Source organism: Diceros bicornis, chromosome 16 (assembly GCF_020826845.1).
Source record: "Diceros bicornis minor isolate mBicDic1 chromosome 16, mDicBic1.mat.cur, whole genome shotgun sequence".
Classification (NCBI taxonomy): domain Eukaryota; kingdom Metazoa; phylum Chordata; class Mammalia; order Perissodactyla; family Rhinocerotidae; genus Diceros; species Diceros bicornis.
The window spans coordinates 48973881-48993678 of NC_080755.1; the positions used below are offsets into that span (position 1 = coordinate 48973881).

The 19798-nt window shown below is 43.0% G+C and overlaps 1 protein-coding gene across 2 annotated transcripts in view; it reads left to right on the top strand.

The window, feature by feature from the left end:
• Window positions 1-19122, top strand: part of ONECUT2 (one cut homeobox 2) — a 57659-nt gene extending 38537 nt beyond the window's left edge. Inside the window, exons 2-4 of one of the 2 annotated variants that reach the window (XR_009222456.1) lie at window positions 6138-11319; window positions 11546-18002; window positions 18033-19122. Coding sequence is in view for 1 of the 2 variants with exons in the window: in XM_058557201.1 (XP_058413184.1) it covers window positions 6138-6424 (287 nt within the window). In the remaining variant the exon portion in view is untranslated. Of the gene's footprint in view, window positions 1-6137; window positions 11321-11545; window positions 18003-18032 lie in introns of those variants that run through there. The other variant, XM_058557201.1, reaches the window with a different exon arrangement.
• The last annotated feature ends 676 nt before the right edge of the window (window positions 19123-19798 follow it).

Here is a 19798-nt window from a genome sequence, read left to right on the forward strand (position 1 = left end):
CAGGACGGACTGTGTACAATAACCGTCTGCAGGTGACGGCCTACAATTTCCATAATTCTTCTGACTGCTGGAGGAGAGAAGAGAGGAGGTGTCACTGAAAAACACAGCATTTGCCTTTGGTTTGGGAAAATAAGTAAAACTGTACCAGGCAGAGAGAGGACCATGAAAGGCAAATCCATCACAAAGGTGGAAAGGACCTGGGCAGTCATTTCCGGTCCAGTCACCACTAGGGAAAGGAAGGCACAGAGAGGCACGGTAATCACACCCAGATCACACAGCTAGGGAATGGCCCTGCGAGGCTTTGGACTTAGGTGGGATGGGAACTGCCCCGCCTTCATCCATTTTAGTCTTCACCCTCCATCAGTTGCCTCAAGAAAAATAAAACAAAACTTTTTGTTTCAAGCCTTAGGATTGTAATTCATTTCCACGAGGCATTTTCTTTTCCGTCAATTGAGGCTGCTGTGCAGGAGCCCGAAGGACCCTTCCGGTGCTAGTAATTCTGCAGCAAATCATTGGGCTGAACTCTCCAAAGTCAAATGAGAATGTCCCAGCCCAACCCTGAGAAGGTTGTTCACCAGGGACCTGAATTCATGGGGAAAATCCCAGTAGCCCGAGGGGTCTCAGCTCCAGAGCAGGGAGGCCGGAGGAGTCTGACCCCACGTTGGGTCCGTCTCACTTCACGGGCTCCCCAGGACCGAGGGAGGCTGGGAAAGGTCCCCAGGCCTACGTCCCAGCTCTGACGCTAGTTGTGTCACCCTAAACAAGCCACTGAACCCTCACCAACTGTAAATTGGGAATCCACACCTCTGCCTACCTTCCTCTCAAACATGTTGTGGAAAGAAAGTTCTGATGGGGATTCAGACCTTGGCTGCAGCTCTGACTCACCTCACTGGGCTTCCAGCTCCCCGTGAAAACTGACAGCCCCAGACCAACAAGGGTCCTAATGTCCTCTGACTCAGTGATGAGGATCAGGTTACAGACGTTAAAGATGTGCCGGTGCCTTGAAGAGCTGAAGCCACAGCACTTGTGGGACCAGGTGTCAAGGTGAAGAGTGGTTCCAGGATGACCCCCAGCCTGTGTCTGCCTCACAGAACCTACTAGATACTCCCCCTTACCCTCCACACACACACGCACACCCACACACACAACTGAAGTCACTCTACCTGTGTCCAGGCAGGGCCCTCCCAGGGAAGACCAAAGGGGAAAACAAGGCAGAGGGCAGGCAGGTGGTGGCCCTGTGCCGGCCCCTGCTTTGCTTCCCCTACCACTCTGCCTTCCTTTCCCCTCCCCACCTGCACAGAGACCCTGGCTTCCAACAACCCTTTAGCCCGCAGCATGCAAATATCAAAAGACCTTTGTCACAGGAAGGATGATTAGTGGGGGGTGAAAAGGAGCCTTTTCTGTCAGGGAAACTAGACGGTCTCTGACCTTTGTGGTCGGCACCAGGGCCCTCCCCAGCTGTGAGTGAAAGGAAACACAGGATGATGCATCACTTTTCGTGGCCTCTTTGATATTTTTCTCCAGTCTCTGGTACCGTGCCTCACCCTGTCCAGCCTCCCTTTGAATCCGCTCCTGATGTGAATCACCTCTGGCTTTATAACCTTGCCATATGCCCTGACCACACGCCTTCGTGCTGCCCATGTGTGGGCGCAGGACAGAACTGTGGCCAGTTACTCAGGGCGCCTGGGGACAGCTGGGTTCCTGAGGATGCCCAGGAGCAGCCTGACTATGTAGGGAACTGGGGTTGGGAGGAAGAGAAAACAGGTCCTTGTGGAGAGTTCTTCTCTCCTGGTTCAGATCAGCTACAGGCTGTGGCACATCCTTGAAGATGCACTATCTTTGTCCTGTTTCTGACCCTCTGAGGGAGAAAAACACAGTGGCCGAGAGGGAAAAGGCGAGTTAGAGTCAAGATCTCAGAGAGGGCTTGTGCCTTGGACCAGAGCTTCTTATCATTTCATTCTGGGAATTCAGTGGTTTGAAAAATTGGTCTCCCCAGGAGCCTGCATTTCTTAGGCAGTGACTGGCTGTCACCTTTGTTATTAACCACAGATGCCTCTCTCTGTGTATACCTGCCAGTCCCTGGTCCTGGTCCACAGGAGACAGCCAGCATTCCCGGTCTGAGTTGATATTGCTCCTGCCCAAAAAAGAGGGGAAAACGCACTGTAGCCTAGGTAGATAACCTTGTTGTAGATAAATGATTTCTCCTAGTCTTTGAAATAGAAATGAGCTCTCAAACCCCCATGGCCCACATAGGGACCACTTCCCTGTGAGAGGACGGAGGTCAAGAGTAGCTGAGGGCTTTCCACATCCACACCCGCATCCATCAACCTCACCTAAGACATGTATCAACCCCTGGCATGCCCTTCCTGCTTTTCTCCTGGAGGAGGGAGGAGAAGAAACAGATCCACGTGGGCTGCAGGAGACTGGGCTAACCTCACACCTTCCAGTGGCAGAATTTACCTTGAGTGGCTGGAACCCAGCAGAGGCTGGATCCGTGAAGACCACTGATGAGCGCTTGCCGTTTGTTGAGTTTCTAACACACATTCCTGGGTCATAGGGAGCTACTTGGCATTTTCCTAGCTGTTTAGAAATGGGTATTTGACCGCAGAGTGTAATATTTTAACACCAAAACCATTTACACTCTGACTGTGCCTGTGGAAATAGCTGGCTTCACACCTTGGTTCTGAGAAATTCTGAGTTTCACAACCCCATACCAGCTCCCAGACATCATTCAATCTGTCTACTTTTTCTCAGACTTTCAAAGCCAGTGTTCTTTTGTTTTTATTTTCCTTCAGCTCCCGACCAATTGCTTTTTGTGAGTAAGAATCCTGGGGTGGCAACTGCCCGCTATAAGGACTCTGGGCAGGTTATGTACCTACTGCCTCATTATTTTGGGCTTTTGGACTTGCCGGACATTTGCAGACCACAGGCTACAGCTTTGCCTTTGTTGGTGTGGTGTCTGGTGGCTTTGGAAAGCTGTTGAGAAGGCACACACAGGATCTGTTGGTCTGTTCTTTCTCTGCAGTTTGCTGCAGTTTCTCTCTTTAAGCCTTTAACATTTTTCTGTTCAAGTTTATATATGTGTGCGTGTGTGTCTGTGTGCATAAAACCAAATATAATCTGATAGGCCAACAGGGACCTGCACCAATACTGTCTAAACACCCTATTAAAAGCACAAATAAAGCATTATCTGAAGAATAATCAATATTGGTATGAAAATTGAGGGCTGTGTGGTTAATCCAAAGGAGCAGGAATTGACAGAGGACCTCAGCCAATGTTTGTAGAGGATATTTGTCCAGATTTTGTTATCAGGAGATTACCACGCACCACCATTTCTTCGTAATCCTCCAGATGAAGGCTTGGTACTGGGTGTCCCAGGAGATTAGGCCAGGAACAGTAATAGTCTGGGGACCTAACATGGCAGTGTGGTCAAGTACACTGGTTCCCATGTCTCAGAAGAGCCCAAGGAGGTTTGTAAAAGCACGGATTCCAGAACCCTGCCCCACAAGGTGAACATCAGAATCTCTGGGGGTGGAGCCCCAGAGGCTGCCCTGCAAACAGATGCCCTCTAATGTGCCAGTGGCGTGGGTGCCATTTGTGTAGAGGAGAAAGATGGAGAGACCAAAGGATTGGATTCTTGGCCTGGATCTGCAGCAAACTTGGAATGTGACCTCAAGTCAATCACTTACACACTCTAGGTCTCCATTTATTTTGTTTTAAAATGAAAATAATTCTGCCTGTTTGTCTACCTCAGGGCTACTGGGGTAATCCAATGAGAGGAAGGGTGGGAAGGAAGCATTTACATGTTACCTCACTTAAGCCTCCACAGAGGTGAGCATCATTGTTATTCAGATGAGGAAGACAGGCACTGAGAGGCTCAGTAACTGTCCGAGGTCCCAAGTCTTGGAGGTGAAGGAGCCCAGGTTTGAATCCAGGTGCGTCTAGCTCCACAGATTTCTGTTCCATCAAGGTGCTCCTCTGAGACTGTAGAAATCAGGTAGATGCTTGCTAGTCAAACTGAGGCATGCGGACCAGCAGCATCGGCATCACCTGGGAGCTCGCTGGAAATGCAGATTCTCAGGCCACGCCCCCGGCTGACTACATCCGAATCTGCATTTGAAGGAGCTTTCCAGAAGATTCCTGTGCACCTTAGAGTTTCGAAGCACTGTTGTAAAGGACAAGAGAGGGCAAGTCTGAAAATGAGGTTACGATAAACGTACATAATCCAACAAAAACGCAAGATCCTCACAGGGATGAGCAAAGAAGACAACTTTATGGCGAAACTCCTGCGAGCAGAGGACAGCTGTAGCCGTGTCAGCCCTTTCTGTCTGAGCTCCCGTTGCAGGGCAAGCACACCTTATCTGAGAAAGTCCAAACCTCCCAAGAGAATGGGTTTTTAGATGGAAACACATCATTTTTATAGGGGTGTGTATGTGTATTTAATTTTCCAAGGTAATATGATTACTTCATTCTTTAAAATGAGAGAAGGAAAAGTCAGGAAGAAAGAATTTAGCAAACTGACACCGCCCAACAGTTTTCCTTGCTGAGGGCTCTCCTGTTCCTACCCTTTGAGAGTGTCATCGCTTTTCATTTATTTCGGGAGTGATTCCCTCATGGCAGATAGCATCCACCAGGGAGGATGGCCAGTTAGGCAAAGGGAACTTCAGCTTCCAGAATATCCTTTCTATGGGCGTCGGTCCTCAGGTAAAATCCTAAGACCCAATGGTTTGAAGGATGTTCCCCTGATACTCAAACTGGAGCAGACCCAATACACATGGTGCTCCCTGCAGAATGCAACGAGCAGGAAATCCCTGACCCAGGGCTCAGAAGAGAAACTTGCCAACCAGGGCTTTGAGAAGTATGGGAAAGCATCCAGGCAGCGCCCCGAACTGCCAGCCGTAGGGGAAGGTCAGTCCGCTATGACAACCTGGGGCCAGAATGTCCAGTAGGATTCGCTTCGGGGAAGAGTGTGTGAAGCCGGCCCTTGCTCCTCCTTGCCTCTCCTGGATTAGCTCTGTTGAGGCTGCGCCACACCCCTGGGTCAGCTGGGATTTCTCTCCAGTGATTTTAATATATGTTATCATGTTTAAATTCGTGATTCATATGTACTGTATTATTTAACCCTTAACCCTTCCAAGTCACTTTTTTGAGACCAAATCTGTCTGTGAAGTATACAAATTCCCTGAGAGTCGACACCACTTGTCATCGGTGTCCCAAGCACTCGTTTATGTCCATGGCCCCAAAAAGAGCCAGTCTGGAATATGACACAGACCTGACCATTGCCTTCTAGGAACCTGAAGGGTAAGGCAGAGGTGGTGACACATAAATTAATGTCCTGGCTGCATATGTCAGTGCAGACATGGATACACATCTACTAAGTCAGAGACTCTGCATGTACTAATTGACATATTTAGGGGGTCCTGACCTTGTAACTTGGGGTTCTTTCACCACGCTCAGCCCTGGTCTTCTTGTACTGGCTTCACTTCAGACTTAGCCAAATTAGGGTTGGCTAAGCCAATTTTTTCATAGTCTTTCCTTCCCTGTGTTGTTTTGTTTTTTTAATTTTTCAAAAGTCTGGAAGAAGGGGCTTTGAGTTGGGATGATACCATCATTCTGTGACTTGTAATTTCATTCTGTTAATAATTTTTTTGAGTCATCTGAGTAGAAGCTTTGGTTTTGAAAAATTATGCACTTTTAAGTTTTGACTCCAGCAAGTAATTTCAGCTCAGCTGTAAACAGTTCTAGAGGGTGAGTCTGAACGGGGAGCTACTGAGCCAGGCTTCCCCCTGGGGACCTGGAGTCCTCACTCCTTGCACAGCACCTGATTTCACAGATAAAGAATTTTAAAGGTGTGCTGGGGGCAAGGGGATGAAAGAGAAAGCAACCTCAGTTGGTTCAAAACTAGACTGTAAAACAACCCTGCTGTTCCCTCCTTTCTCCCTTCCCCCACTGACTGATGCTTTCCATCACCTGAGATGAACCGGGAAGGCTGGCTATTGACAGCTGGGCAATTTGCACAATAAAGTTTAACGGTTTACATCCCCTTGTACGACTTGGTCAATGTTTTCAATGGATCACCTTCTCGGGCCAGTTCCCACACTCATACTGACTCTCGCCTTCTTCTCTTTCCCTTCAAGCATGCAAACGCAAAGAGCAAGAACCTAACAAAGACAGGAACAATTCCCAGAAGAAATCCCGCCTGGTGTTCACCGACCTCCAACGCCGAACCCTCTTCGCCATCTTTAAGGAGAACAAACGCCCGTCCAAAGAGATGCAGATCACCATTTCCCAGCAGCTGGGCCTGGAGCTCACAACCGTCAGCAACTTCTTCATGAATGCCCGGCGCCGCAGCCTGGAGAAGTGGCAAGACGACCTGAGCACAGGGGGCTCCTCGTCCACCTCCAGCACTTGTACCAAAGCGTGATGGAAGGACTCTCAGTTGGGCACAAGTCACCTCCAAGCGAGGACAACAGATACCAAAAGAAAACACAAAGGAAAAAGACACCGGATTCTTAGCTGGGGCCCTTCACTGGTGATTTGAAAGCACAATTCTCTTGAAAAGAAACTTCTATTCTAGCTGTAATCATAGGCCAGGTGTTCTTTTCTTTGTTTGTTTTTAATGGCGATGGGATCCAGGTGCAAGCTGGAAATTAATCTCTTTGAACCGGACATTGTCCTCTGAGCATGCTAAGCAGCCCAGAAACCCAAATGGGGCCTTCCTGCAGCAAGTTAATTTCAGTGTGGTGACAACCAAGCTCAAGATTGCTTAAAATGTCAACAGTCCCACTTTGGGTCCTGTCAACCTCTTGCCGTCAGAGTTCCCACGGGTAACGGTGGGAATGTGGCCCTGTAAGGACTCTGAGTTTGGGCTCCCAAGATGCTACAAGGAGAGAAGAATCTAGCAACAAGAATGACCTCATTTGCTTTCCAACTGCTTAGCCTCATCATACCACAGTACACAATGTTCACAGCCATAACGTAAAAAACATCAGAATGATAATTACTGAGCACAAGTTTTAAATACGGAAGTTAAAAAAAATAACAACCCAAGGACCTGTTTTTCCAACTCAGGCATCTTTTCATTCAATGGTTTAGAAAGCTTTAAGTTGATCCAGTTTACAATTTTCTTTTCCTTACCTCCTGGAAATCTCGCGTGGTCTTGGATCCATCAAAAAAAACAAATCAGTTCACTTGAGCTCAAAGTATCAAGCACAACGAAGATAAACAGAGAAGTAAGGAAGGTTCTGGATTCACCGCATCTGGATTTTCAAGACGCTGATTGTGAAGTCATTAGGGAATCGTTGAGAATATGGCTTCAAGCACATTTTGCCGTTTGCTATAAATTCTGTTTGTACATAATGCAGACGCACACTCAGGAGGCCAATTAACTGTTACGGTACATGGAACAAATGCAGCATTTTAAAAGATCTAGATTTTTTTAGATCATTAATGTATCCTTCTTGATGATTAGTCACCTGGTTCCTCCTACTGTGCATTCTGACCACCACATAATTCATTTTCACTCTTTCAGATTTAGGTTGTTCCTTCATCCATCCCATTGGTAGGGACGTTTTCAGTGTTTTCTAGCAAGAAAAAAATGAATAATGCAAACCACCATACGTGTTACTCATGACTGTCATCTAGTCCTAAATCTCTTCCATTGTTGAATGATCCTAGCAAAACAGCTGAATAAATTTGGGGAAAACACAGCACACCAAAGAAGCAGAGTACTGCGAACCAAAGACACTTATTACTTGCCATTTTCTAGCCTAAAAATACTGTGATTACTTTTAGAAATCAGAAAACCTCTGCAACTCCGAATGGCATTCATTTGCATTTGGCTCGCCATCGGGCTGAGCGGACTGGCTATGCCAAGGACGTTAGCCAAGCCACCCAGGGAGTGGCTTTGCCGTGCCAGCTCTGGTTCCTGGTTGTCACCTTGCCACAGCAAGCAGAAGAGCGCCCGCAGCACTCTGGGAGATTGCGAAGGTCATGACGTGCGTATTTACCAGTGAACGGCCCCAGGTGGGCACCGTGGGGATGTTCAAAGCAAGCCAAACGCTGCAGTGATTCTTTACAGACGCTTGAGACTGACTTTTTTATGAATTACTTAATCGAAACCAAAGAAACTTTTTCTGCACCTACTTCTGCAACAAACAAAACAGTCCCATTAAAAAGAATAAATAACGAAATACGTAAATCAATGAAAATCACCACCGACAAGAAGGAAGCACGCCAGAAAAAAAAAACAAAAAAATAGGGAGACACACTGTGTTCAAACAGACCTCTTGGGACATTTTTTTGGAAGCAGATTTTTGAAGAAAGGGTTGAGACAAGAATAGAAGTAAGGAAAAGCCTCAGTGGCGGCTGCTTCATTTGACAACTCACGCGGTAATCTTAAAGTTGAAGATTGTCTTTAATTTGTGCCTATGCAGTTTTTCAAAAGAACACGGAACAGAGCAACAGAAACCTCAACAGCTACAATACCAAAGATGAGGATTTCTCACACTTCTTGTTTCAGTTCATTATCTCCTCTTGCCTGGCTAAAATACTAATAGCGCCATTGATCTGTGTAAAGGTAATCAATTTTGTTTCTGAGCAACAAAAGGAAAGGGTCATTTATTTGATTTTATTATTTCCCTTTAATTTTGTTTTATGGTTTTCTACCCTACCATGGAATCTCTCAAAAGGTTCCATGGACTCCAAGTTTAAGATGTTGGGATACTGAACGACTCTCTTCTCTCTGCTGTGCAGTGTGTGAGGAATAATGTTGTCACTTAAATGTTCTTTGCTTACCCCTTAGACTTGGTTCCTTCTATGTTCAGAGTCTTATCTTCAGGGGAGGGAAGGGGAGTGAGGGTCAGGGTCAGGGGTCTTGGTGACACATCCTCTCCTGAGCCGTAGAACCAAAGAGTTTATAGAGGAATTGACAGCCTCATCTTCATGTGATTGCTACATCCTAACAGGGCTTCATTTGATGGTGGGGGAAACATGTAAAAATAATTGCCAGTTTCTACTTTTCTATTAGCTTTTTAAAAATCAGCTGTAAAGTTGCATTTCTAGAGAAAGATATATATATAATATATGAATACATATATAGGTTCAACTTTACATTGATGGTAACCCAAAATTATTGCTGTCCAAATTCATGTCTTGTTTTTGTCAAGTGCTTCATTTATGAAGTATTCATTTCAGAATTTTGCTCATTTCTCATGCCATCCCAGAGTTCATTTGCCACTGTGGATGATTTGGAGTATTCAAATTTCTGTGAAAACTCCTGGGAAAGGTTGAAAGTCAAGTTCAAGCGTTTCAGCATTTAACCTGTTGATAAATGGATCCGTGGTGCAAATGAGTTTTATTTGTATTTGGAGTCATCTCTATTCTATGCCTCAACCATGATCAAGGTGGTAAGTGAGGTTCATCCACCAGACCCAGCCCAGAACTGGGCCAGGGCCAGTGGGGTGCTCATCTTCTGTAACTGCTGAGAAGGCTCAGTAGTCCATTCCTACCAGTTATGGAGATGAAGCCAGCCCAGAAATCTGTTCTCCAGGAGCTGCCCTGTCCCATTAGGGTATTCCAGATCCCCCTTGGTGAGTAGATCCACCAAAAGGACTTCTCACAGGGGAAGTCCAACTCCTGTTGCAATGGGTTGATCAGGTTTCCTCAGGGTGGTAATTACCAATTCGTATAGACAAGCCTGTGTGCAACCACAGCTGTCACTGGGGTGAGGCAGTGGTGCTGGGGGTGAGGGTAGGGGGTCTCAATCTTGGAGAAAAAACACAAAGCAGGGTTTGGGGAGAACCTCAGAGTCCTGCCCCTGGGAGCCCCATTGTCCATTGTGCCGCCTCCCTGCTCTCACCATGTGGGTCTCCCTTTGCAGGGGCAGCAGCCATGGAGCTGGGAAAGAAAGTGATTCTCTATAGCTTCTGTAATTCATCCTATCTGTGGAGGTTCCTTGACTTTTCCCTGTGTCCCTTTATCTCTTGCTCATATTCCATGTCTCCTTTGTCGATGACCAAGAAAAGAGCATATTTCAGCAGGGACATGCTCCATATGGGTTGATAAAAATGAATTTCAGCTTGGATATTTCTAAATGAATCCATGTGACTCGTGGCCAGTGGAAATGGTTGTTCTTCTTGAGATTGGATTGAAGAACCAAACCTTCTTGGTTTGGTTAGTGATTCTTTGGCATTTGGGTGTCTGGCATCCCCTGAAGATGTCTAAACCAAAAGAGGCTGCCTCTGTGGCCTGAGATTTCAACACTGACCAAACCAGGTGTGGTCACGCATGCCCTTAGAGTTCCTGGTGACTTGAGGAAGATCTCATAATGTAAAAAAGGCAAGAACTTCCCTCCAAGGACCTTTGACAAATGTCTCATACCAGATAATGTCATACTAGAGAGAAGTGCTTGCTTTTAAAAAATTATTTACATACATATATAAATACGTATGTATCTATATATTTATGTGTCAAAATTTTAAGCCCTATAGAATTTAAGTTTGTTAAAAATCTGAAAGAAAAAAACGCCTGCAAGTTGAAAGGTAATGGAATTTGACCTAGTGAGTTTCCTCAAGCATTTTTAAAACTTATTAAGTTAATAATTTCAGAGAAAATAACCGTTTGGACTTGGTTATGGTTTAGGATCCATTTTCTCAATCCAAGAAAAATTCCAGGCATGCCTTAGCTATTAGCAATGAAAGGGACAGTGCGAAGGGACAGTTTTGAACCGAAATTCACATTCTTGAGGCAACAGAAATCCAAAGGCTATTGAGTGGAAAAATGCTTTCTTTATTCCTTTAGGTAAATAGGCTTGCTTTACTTTTGTTTTCAATGTGATTTTGATATGGGGGATATAATTCCTTCATTCCAGGAAATTTAAAAAAAACAGCCACTATATCTCTTTTTTAAAGGAAAACAGCAACAACAATGAAGACTCAACGCCAATATTTAAATGCTTTTCCAAAATGTGAAATAGTGTGTAGGTTGTACCAGTTACAGGGACAGGTGAGAGTGAGCCATGAACGCGCCACGGTGACGCTTTCTCTGGAATGACGGGAGCGTCACTTCTGCAGCATCTCTTTTCCCACAGGCTCTTGGCAATTGTGGGCTTAGGAAATTCAAGCTAATTCTAGCTAAAACCAGATCAAAATTAGGAAGGTAAATCTGACACGCACATGCCATGTGTATATACACAGACACATGCATTTTTGTAAGTCAAACAATTGACAGTTTCAAAGCCAAATATAAATACCTTTTAGATGATCAACCATTTTACCTAATCTATACTGGGTGCCCACCTATTAGTGCTAATAAATTAAGGTTGAGCAGATTTTTTTTTTTTTTAAGATTTTATTTATTTATTTTTCCCCCAAAGCCCCAGTAGATAGTTGTATGTCATAGCTGCACATCCTTCCAGTTGCTGTATGTGGGACGTGGCCTCAGCATGGCTGGAGAAGCAGTGCATCGGTGAGCGCCCGGGATCCGAACCCGGGCCACCAGCATCGGAGCACGCGTACTTAACCACTAAGCCACGGGGCCGGCCCAGGTTGAGCAGATTTAAAAAAAAAAAATCACTACCAGCTGGGTACACTGGGGACACTTTCCCACTTTTGAAAATGCTGGTGGAATTATGGAGGTGTCTGATTACCATTACCAAAGTGTCATGACAATATACCCTTGTGGTGAACTCTGATTTTCAGGAGGTTGTATAGTAGGAATTTTTAAAAATATAAAAAGAACAGGCTGGGCTCCAATGTTGTTGAAGAATAATGGACTATATTAAAAAGTAGAGAAAAAGACGTGATGCCTGTGGTCAAGATTGACCCCAAGGCCCAAAGAGAAGTACCGTGAAGATAACTGTCATGATTCCTAACAGATCAGAGCTGATTTTTTGTTGTTGTTGCTGCTGATGCTGTGTGATGCAGACTTAGCCTAACCAGGAAGAGTGAGCAGGAAATGGTAGATGGAGAAGCGATAGAGCTGGTAGGCCTGTAACTTTCTGATATTTACCTGCAAGACTGGATAGCTGAATAATTTTGTACCTTTAGCTAAGACCAAGTCACCTCTAAAACAAAAGGAGATTCTAGTTTTCAAAGAAAGCCACAAAATCCTTACCAAAGGAAGAAGGGGCATCCAAGTTTGGTGTATAAATCTCCTAAGTTAGTGACATTGGCTTTAAGTGTGGATGTCCCAATGCCTATTTTCTACCCATGATTTGTTTCTTTCCAAGGGCGTGGGGGGAGAGAAAGTTTGTTTTTTTGTTTTAGAAAGTCTCAGAATGCATTGTAAAATACAAAAATAATTTTTAAAATAATATAGGGCCTCACATAGGTAGACACATAATTGAGGCTGATGGGCTATTGCATGAATCCCACGGGGACCAGAAAAACTTATTGTTCTCAGATACCAAAATGACTCTGACAGTCTGAGGCATGTTAAAGCTAGAGCCCAAGCTTTCCTTATAGGTTTTTGAGTTTGGTTGACTGGAATTAACCAGCTAATATCTTTTTAGTGGAGAAAATATGTATAGGAAAAAACACATTGCCACAGGTTTATCCATTCCGTGGAAGTCTTCCATTCTGCTCCATCTTTAGCAGCAGGCATTTCACATAGCATCAGCCTTGGTAGATAAGTTTGTCTAAAGCTTATACAGTCTGTCAGCTTGGATGTATACAGATTTAGATACATCTTTCGACGTGTATTTTCATATATGTCCTTATAACAGCACACATGTCCCACGAGTGTCTAGACTGTGCACAGAAACATGTGCACAGACATCTCCGTACGTATATACTGTCATCTGTTACAATAAATAAATTTTAAGTGATCATTTAACATGTATGTGGTACTTCTGCAATGTACATTGTTTTCATTATTTATTGTAACATGGAAAACTAAAGCGCAGGGAAAAAAACAGTATCCCAGCATCTTCATTGGGTACACTTGGAATTACTTTCATTTGGGCACATCCAAGATAAACTCAACTTTCAACAAACCTTGGATATTATTTAATCATCTGTGTAAGACACATATGCTTGATGACTTCGGTTGAATAGCTTTATTCTGGATCTCTCATAACTAAAGCTAAATCCAAAGACCTGAAAAAGGACAAAAGAAAAAACAAAAAAAGAAAAAGAAGGAAAAAATAGCAAAGTAAAGCGCAAAGTAATAGGGAAAAAGTGGGCTCTGGTTTCCAGGGTTGAGACGGTGGTGACGTGGTATCGTGGGGGCTGCGCTAGCTAGAGGGGGAAGTGGTGATTTTTTTTCATGCTTGTCACATCTAAATGTTGTTGATGAATGTGAGAAAGTCTTAGAGGTTATAATTTCATGTTTTATTTTCATTTAGACTATCAAAAGAGGTTATGCATTTTGTCCATCAAAAAATGAAGACAGTCAAAAGAAACATTTTTTTTTCCTTGTCTCTTTGGGTTATGACCCAACAAGCTAAGTACCATTAATGTAATTAATTTATTTAAATTAGTTTCTAGCACACAAATATATAGGATTTGGTAATTATTTAATCATTCTTCCTTAGTTAGACTTTACTCCTTGTGCTTATTTATCAAAATCTAGACCAATGGTGCATCAGAGATGCAAAATCCCTTTTAGAGTTCTCTTGAAGTTTAGTTTGCTTTATAAAGCGGTGAAATTCTGTTACAGACAGGGAAGAAATACAGGTTACAAAAAAAAATTGAGGTATTTTTCCTTCTTGAATTAACTTTTAAAATATTTTAATAACAATGATTAAATTATTTAATTTAAGTTCGCAGCCCCACCTGATACCAGGCGAACTTCACCTTTTACTTATTGGGGCCCTCAGAGCCTTCCTATTGTAACTTATTTATTTAACTTATTCAGCATCTGAGAAAGGTGCGCTGTATAGTTTATATTTTTTATTTAAAACAACAGAGAGCACTGCCGTTCATTTGCTGTCAGAACAACAGAGCAAAGTTGGTGGACAAGCCATGACTGTTCAGCCCGAACCTGTGCATTCAGAAAACATAAGCCGAGACCCTGCTGCACCAGCCTGGATTTCGGGGCTTCTATACAGAAACTGGAAAAATAAATTAAAAAAAAAATCGTAACAGCAAAAAGAGAGAAACCCTTATACTAGCTGCTTCCAAGAATGAACTCTGTGTGTGTAAAACAACAAAACAAAAAAGGAAAAAAAAAGCAGAAAAAAGAAAAAAAGGAAAAACTTTCTATTTCTAGTGAGAACCAAAGAAGGCTACCTCACTGACTTTTTCCATTTGTAATTTTAATCGTGTTGATGACACCAAAGATACCAAAGATTTCTTTCTCTGTGCGGTCTGCATTTTGCTTATGCTCTTTTATAATTTTAACTATTCTCTCTGACATATGGTATGTACGGCCACAGCTCAGATACCCCAAAGAAGTAATTATGTATGCGACGGCGGCTGCTAATTTGGAAAGGGATATTTTCTGTGTTTCTCTCATTTGTTTGCTGTCCCCTCCACGTGTTCAGGATGCAAGTTCAGATGCTGCTGTAATTGGATTCCTTAAATTCCAATTCCAAATTGGTGAAAAAGACTGGTTGGAAGTGGCCTTCAGTCCTAGGCACGACCTCTGTCCCCTGTTTTGGAGCTGTCACAATAAAGATTCCCAATTACTGGACATAGAAATTCTAATCATTGAGTAGCAGAGCTGGAAGGGACCTTAGAAATCACTTAGTCCAACCTCCCACGGCCTGGAGGAGTGAAATGTTTCTCCAAGTCGAATAACCATCTAGAGACAAATCCCAGACAAGCTCCTGCCTCCTGCTCCCATGCTGTACCCATTGCTCAGTGCTACCTCTGCATGAGATGGGCCACTCGTTGGCAAAGAGGAAGGTGGCAGTCCCTTAGCAAGGAGTAGGGCCTGGGGCTCATCACTTAACACTTTCACTCTGTGAAAATAGTCACAGGCATTTCAGTGTCTGTCTAGTTAGAATCTCAACATACAGTCACATATGATCAGTTGCTTGTAAAGATGGCCAGCTTTGACATATTAGGACTCACAGAGGAGTTTTTGCCCTAAAGGACGCATTGATCCAATGTAATCATTGTTGAACCTCCCAGTTACAGTGTTGTATATATAAGCTTTTAATTCAGGGAGAAGAGAAAGTTCATTCTTGGTCTGTTGAGTTTAATTATTATGAATATTTTTAGGTCAGTATCAAAGAAAAGGAATTTGATCACCGTTTGCACATGTGACATTTAATCTGTTCAGCTTTTTCCTTTTCCTCTTGACTTGTAGGTGTTTATATTTCGTTTCTAGGCCAATTCTGTATTTATGAGAGAAGTTTAAGCCTTACATCATTGGATGCTAAAGGATTATTTATTGTAAATGAAAGATGACTCCAAAATTTCAGGCGAATAGACATGCCAGTTTAAGAAATGATTACTTGAAGTTGCTTCTCTCTTCCCTTCTTACTCATGAAATTAACTGATCTTCTTTAAGTTTCTTTTGATTCCATTAAATCATTAAATCACTATTAAAATCCATTCATCAGAGTGATTTGTATGTTAGCCAGTGAGTCATTCTCAGCTTTTGACTAAATGGACTTTAGACATATGCCAAGATCCGCCTCTGGTCTGTATAGTTCTTTCTCGAGTACTACTATTTTGTACTTTCCATAATGTAGTCGGCTTTGAGATTTTTAAGAGACCATTTAGACAAAGAAGCTAAGAAGGGAAAAGACCAATCAACTTATCCATTCCATGTGTCGACAGAGGGTAGCTAGTAGAGAAATTTAGAAGACAGAGCGACAGACTTTAGGAAACACTCACTTACCCCTTTCTGTAGTTTCCAAGCACCATACTGACATATGTGAAAGTTCTCTCCTGTCCAAACAAGCTCAAAGCTCCATCTTCCCCCTATACAAGGCAAATTTGTAAGGCCTTCCTTCCAAACAGCAAATTACTTTGGTCTTCTTCTCAAATTCCCATTGGAAATAGAATTCTCAGAATACCTGGGAGACACAACAAAGAAGATCTGATCATTGAGCAGCAGAGTGCTCCCCAATAAGCAAATACCACCTTCCCCAACCTTCCTACCACCAAGCCCCTACAAGAGGGAGCCTAGAGAGAGTGATGGCAGACTGAACACAGAAAACATCCCCAATTGGCAGACCCCTCCTCAGCAATCCCCCCTCAGCCTCATGCTTCACTTGCAAAGTGTGACATAACCACGGGACGAGTGCCTTGCTTGAACCAAAGCAACGATTTAGCCAGTCTGGACCTCTCTGTGCTTTTTTTAATCCTTCCTGTGAATACCTCAGCTTCAACTGGGCCTCCATACAGTAAATTGGTGGGCTTATTGTACTGTGGTGCTTTGCAAAGCAACCCTGCAAAGAACAAGATTTGTACTAATACCAAAGGTTCTTTCTCTATGTCTCTTCCTTCTGCCTCCCCTGTTCTTGTCCCTTTTCTAGTTCTTCACGGTTCCAAAGCTTTAATATGAACCTGGGCATGTTGGCAATGCAGACCGCGCAGTTCCTTACCGAATTTTCTCAGATATACCTCATAGATAATAGTGTTTAGAGTAATGTTATTATAGCGTATGTAATAAATTATTCACTGTTTCTTTTGGTAACTGTGATTTAAAAAAAGAAAAAAGAAAAAAAAGCTTTATACGTTTTAGGTTGTGCTTTTGTAATAGATGAAAAGGTGCGCTTAAAAAAAATGTATGTTCTTTTTTTCCCCTTTGGATTTTATTTATTCTGGATTGGGGAAAGTTGCAGAATGAGCCCAAAGTTTACAGTTTCATATTTTGCTGAAGAAACAATCTGTGTTCATTTGCTCTGTTGAAAAAAAAAAACTTATTTTCTACATTTGTGCTACTTGGTCTGAACAATTAATTGTTCTGTGTTAACAGTGTAGTATTATAATTAGCAACTGCCAATCAGTGCTATAATTTTATGCATGAGGCTAAAAATTTAGCAGTGTGATGCATTGTGGTCTTAATAGCAACATTTTCATTTTGAACTAGATCTTTCCCTTTGGTTCGATGGACTTGATTTATGCATGGGCGCCAATCGTTGGTTAGCAGTTGTGGAACAGTTGTGTATACATTAAACTGTGAAAATGTACACAGTTCAGCCTCAGACAGTGGTAATATTGGTTTTATTGGGAGATGTCTTACCTCGAAAATACCTTTCCATCTGTTGGGATTTCAAAATGAGTCAGGTTGAATCGAGTTCAAATTTTATGAGAAAGGTCATTCCAAGTTTGAGTTAGCCAACTTGCATTCCACAATTGGGATCCTCATAACCCAGCTCTATCACTATATGCAAGAGGGGTTTGGAAACAAGCCCTGAAAAACAACTCAACTCTGCATTTTTAATTTCCACTAAAAGGAGTCATTTTGGCTTTATGTTCATGACCTCAGACCTAACTAGCCATGTATATGGAGATGCGAATTCATCCAGCTCCTGACTCTCCTGGGTCTCTGCTTGGGAATGGCCACTTTGGCTGTGCTTGGTTTCGTCTAGTATTTTGTTGTCAAGTCAGTTCCCGGGAGAAACTCAAATGGCATCAATATCAATAATTATTCTCTGGCATTTTTGTCCATTCTCCTGGACAACTCCACCAACTGTTCCAGTGATTCGGGCAAAAATTGATGGCCGTTCACCTGTGCGGCCACATCACAGTTCTTCCTCCCTAGGGGCAGAGCTGACTCTAACTTACCCTTTCCTGCCTGACAATGTTACATCTATCCTAAAGGCGGTATAAGAAGATTTGAAACCCAGTTTAGGAAAACCATCTTGGTTTAAACTCCACAGTTATTTTGAGGCCTCTATATTTCAAAAAGTATTTTCAGTCACAGTGGTTTAGGTAAACTTGTCCTTTCTTATATTTGGGTTCTGAGACCCATTCTCAAGTTTCATACCTATTTCCCAAACCAGTATGCTCGACATAAAGCCAAATTAGCTGCCAAGCACACTTTATTTTGCATAGGAGAGTGCAGCTTAGGAAACAGTGGTGGGAAAGCAACAGTCTGCTGTGCAAAATATTGGAAATCACCAGGAGTAGAGCATTCATTTTTCCTGTCAATGAGAATATATTGGGAATGCGCTTTCATTAATATTACAAAGAAACATATTTTTATTTGGCCTTATAAAGTAGATTGTGATAATGAAAGCTTTGTAATATATAGTCTTTTTTATTTTTCCCCTTATTAATCTGCCAAAGATGGGAATGGATACAAGAATTTTAAGTCGGCTTTTGTAAGACAGTTAATGATTGTAATAGTGTTTAATCTTCCGGAAAGCTTTATATGTTCTTCCGCAATAAACCAAATCGATATTTGTTTCAGTAAAGTTCTCCTCACACTCAGAAACCCACAAACTATTCCTCTTCATGCAAATATTGTAGTATCTACAAAGTTCAAATGCATTTTTGATCCAAAATAAACAGAGGAGTGTCTGAGACATGAGTGTGCCCAGCCTTTTTATTACGAGCAACGCATGGGTCTGGCTCACTCGGCTTTGCCAAGAAGACTTGTCTTATGAAACTCGAGGTATATTTTGTTATGCCATTTTGTGTCCTTTTTTTTCTTTTAACTTTGTGGAAAGTGACATGTTGAATCAAGTGTAAGCTGAGTTTTCCAGACAACTGAAGTAGCTACATCGTGAATGTTATTTCGTTATTAAAGGGTTTTTACTTCATGCTTTGTGCCAATGGATGTCCTTTTCCTTGGGGACACAGAACTGTGGAATTACCTCAGCTTGCCCTGGATTTCACTCCTGCTCTCATGGGGGAATGTGGACCTGGCCTGGGAAATGAAAGGTCATGGGCTAGAAGGTAGGTTTTGGTGCAAGAAGAGGTCTCCCTACTATCAGCTTTAAAGGAGCTGGGCCAAAACTCTCTAACCTCACTCTCTCTCGTCCCCAACACTTCTCTGAGATCCCTTGGCCTCAAGCACATGCTGGCATGAAGGCAGACCCCAATTCTTACAGGAAAGGCAAGGAAGAGAAAATAGCAATCCTGAATCTTCAGGAAGCACCAGGCACTCACCTTTCCCTAAGCTGGGCTCCACCAGCAAGGCCATGGTGGCCCATCTGGTTGGCTTTACCTGCGCCACCACTGAAGGTATTTTCCTCCCTCTTGACTACCACAAAGTGTCCAGGTCCCCACAATCCAGTGGGACTTTTCCAAATCAGAATCCCCCTTACCACTCTTCCTCTGCATCCTGGTTTAGCTCTCCCATCTATAACATTTGCAGGTGATTATTTGAAAAACAAAGAAAGGTATGGATGGGGTTTTCTGTCATTTTGTTTCTAATTTATATTTTAGCTATTTCCAGTTCTTTATCTGGAAAAATACAAGAGAGAAAAGGAGACCCCTCTGCCTCTCTGTGCCTTGCTCCTCTCTCAGGGGGCCGTGCACATCACCCATGCTATGGGTCTTTCTTAGGGGACAGGCTGAACCACAGCTGTAGAGCTAATCAAGAATATGACCCATCAATGCCTACTTTATCTCTACTTGAAAGTCCTAATCAAAAAGTTATAGAACTTGGGGGTTTTCCCCATCTCCCTTGCTTTGACTCAACTTGGCATTTAGCTTAAGAGTTAGTTTACTATGTAGGAACATTTTTTCAGGTTATGCCAGGGAACCTGCTACCCGGAAAGAAAGGTTGTGTTTGAAGACTATCTAGCTATTGGATAGGTAGTCATGCCATTAACAGATACTTCCTTGAAGCTAGAAAATTATTTCCTTTCTTATTATGTAGTCTTATGTTGCACGAGTCTAAACGGTGCCAGCAAACTTCTTACCACAAAAGGTTGTAAGACACCTGG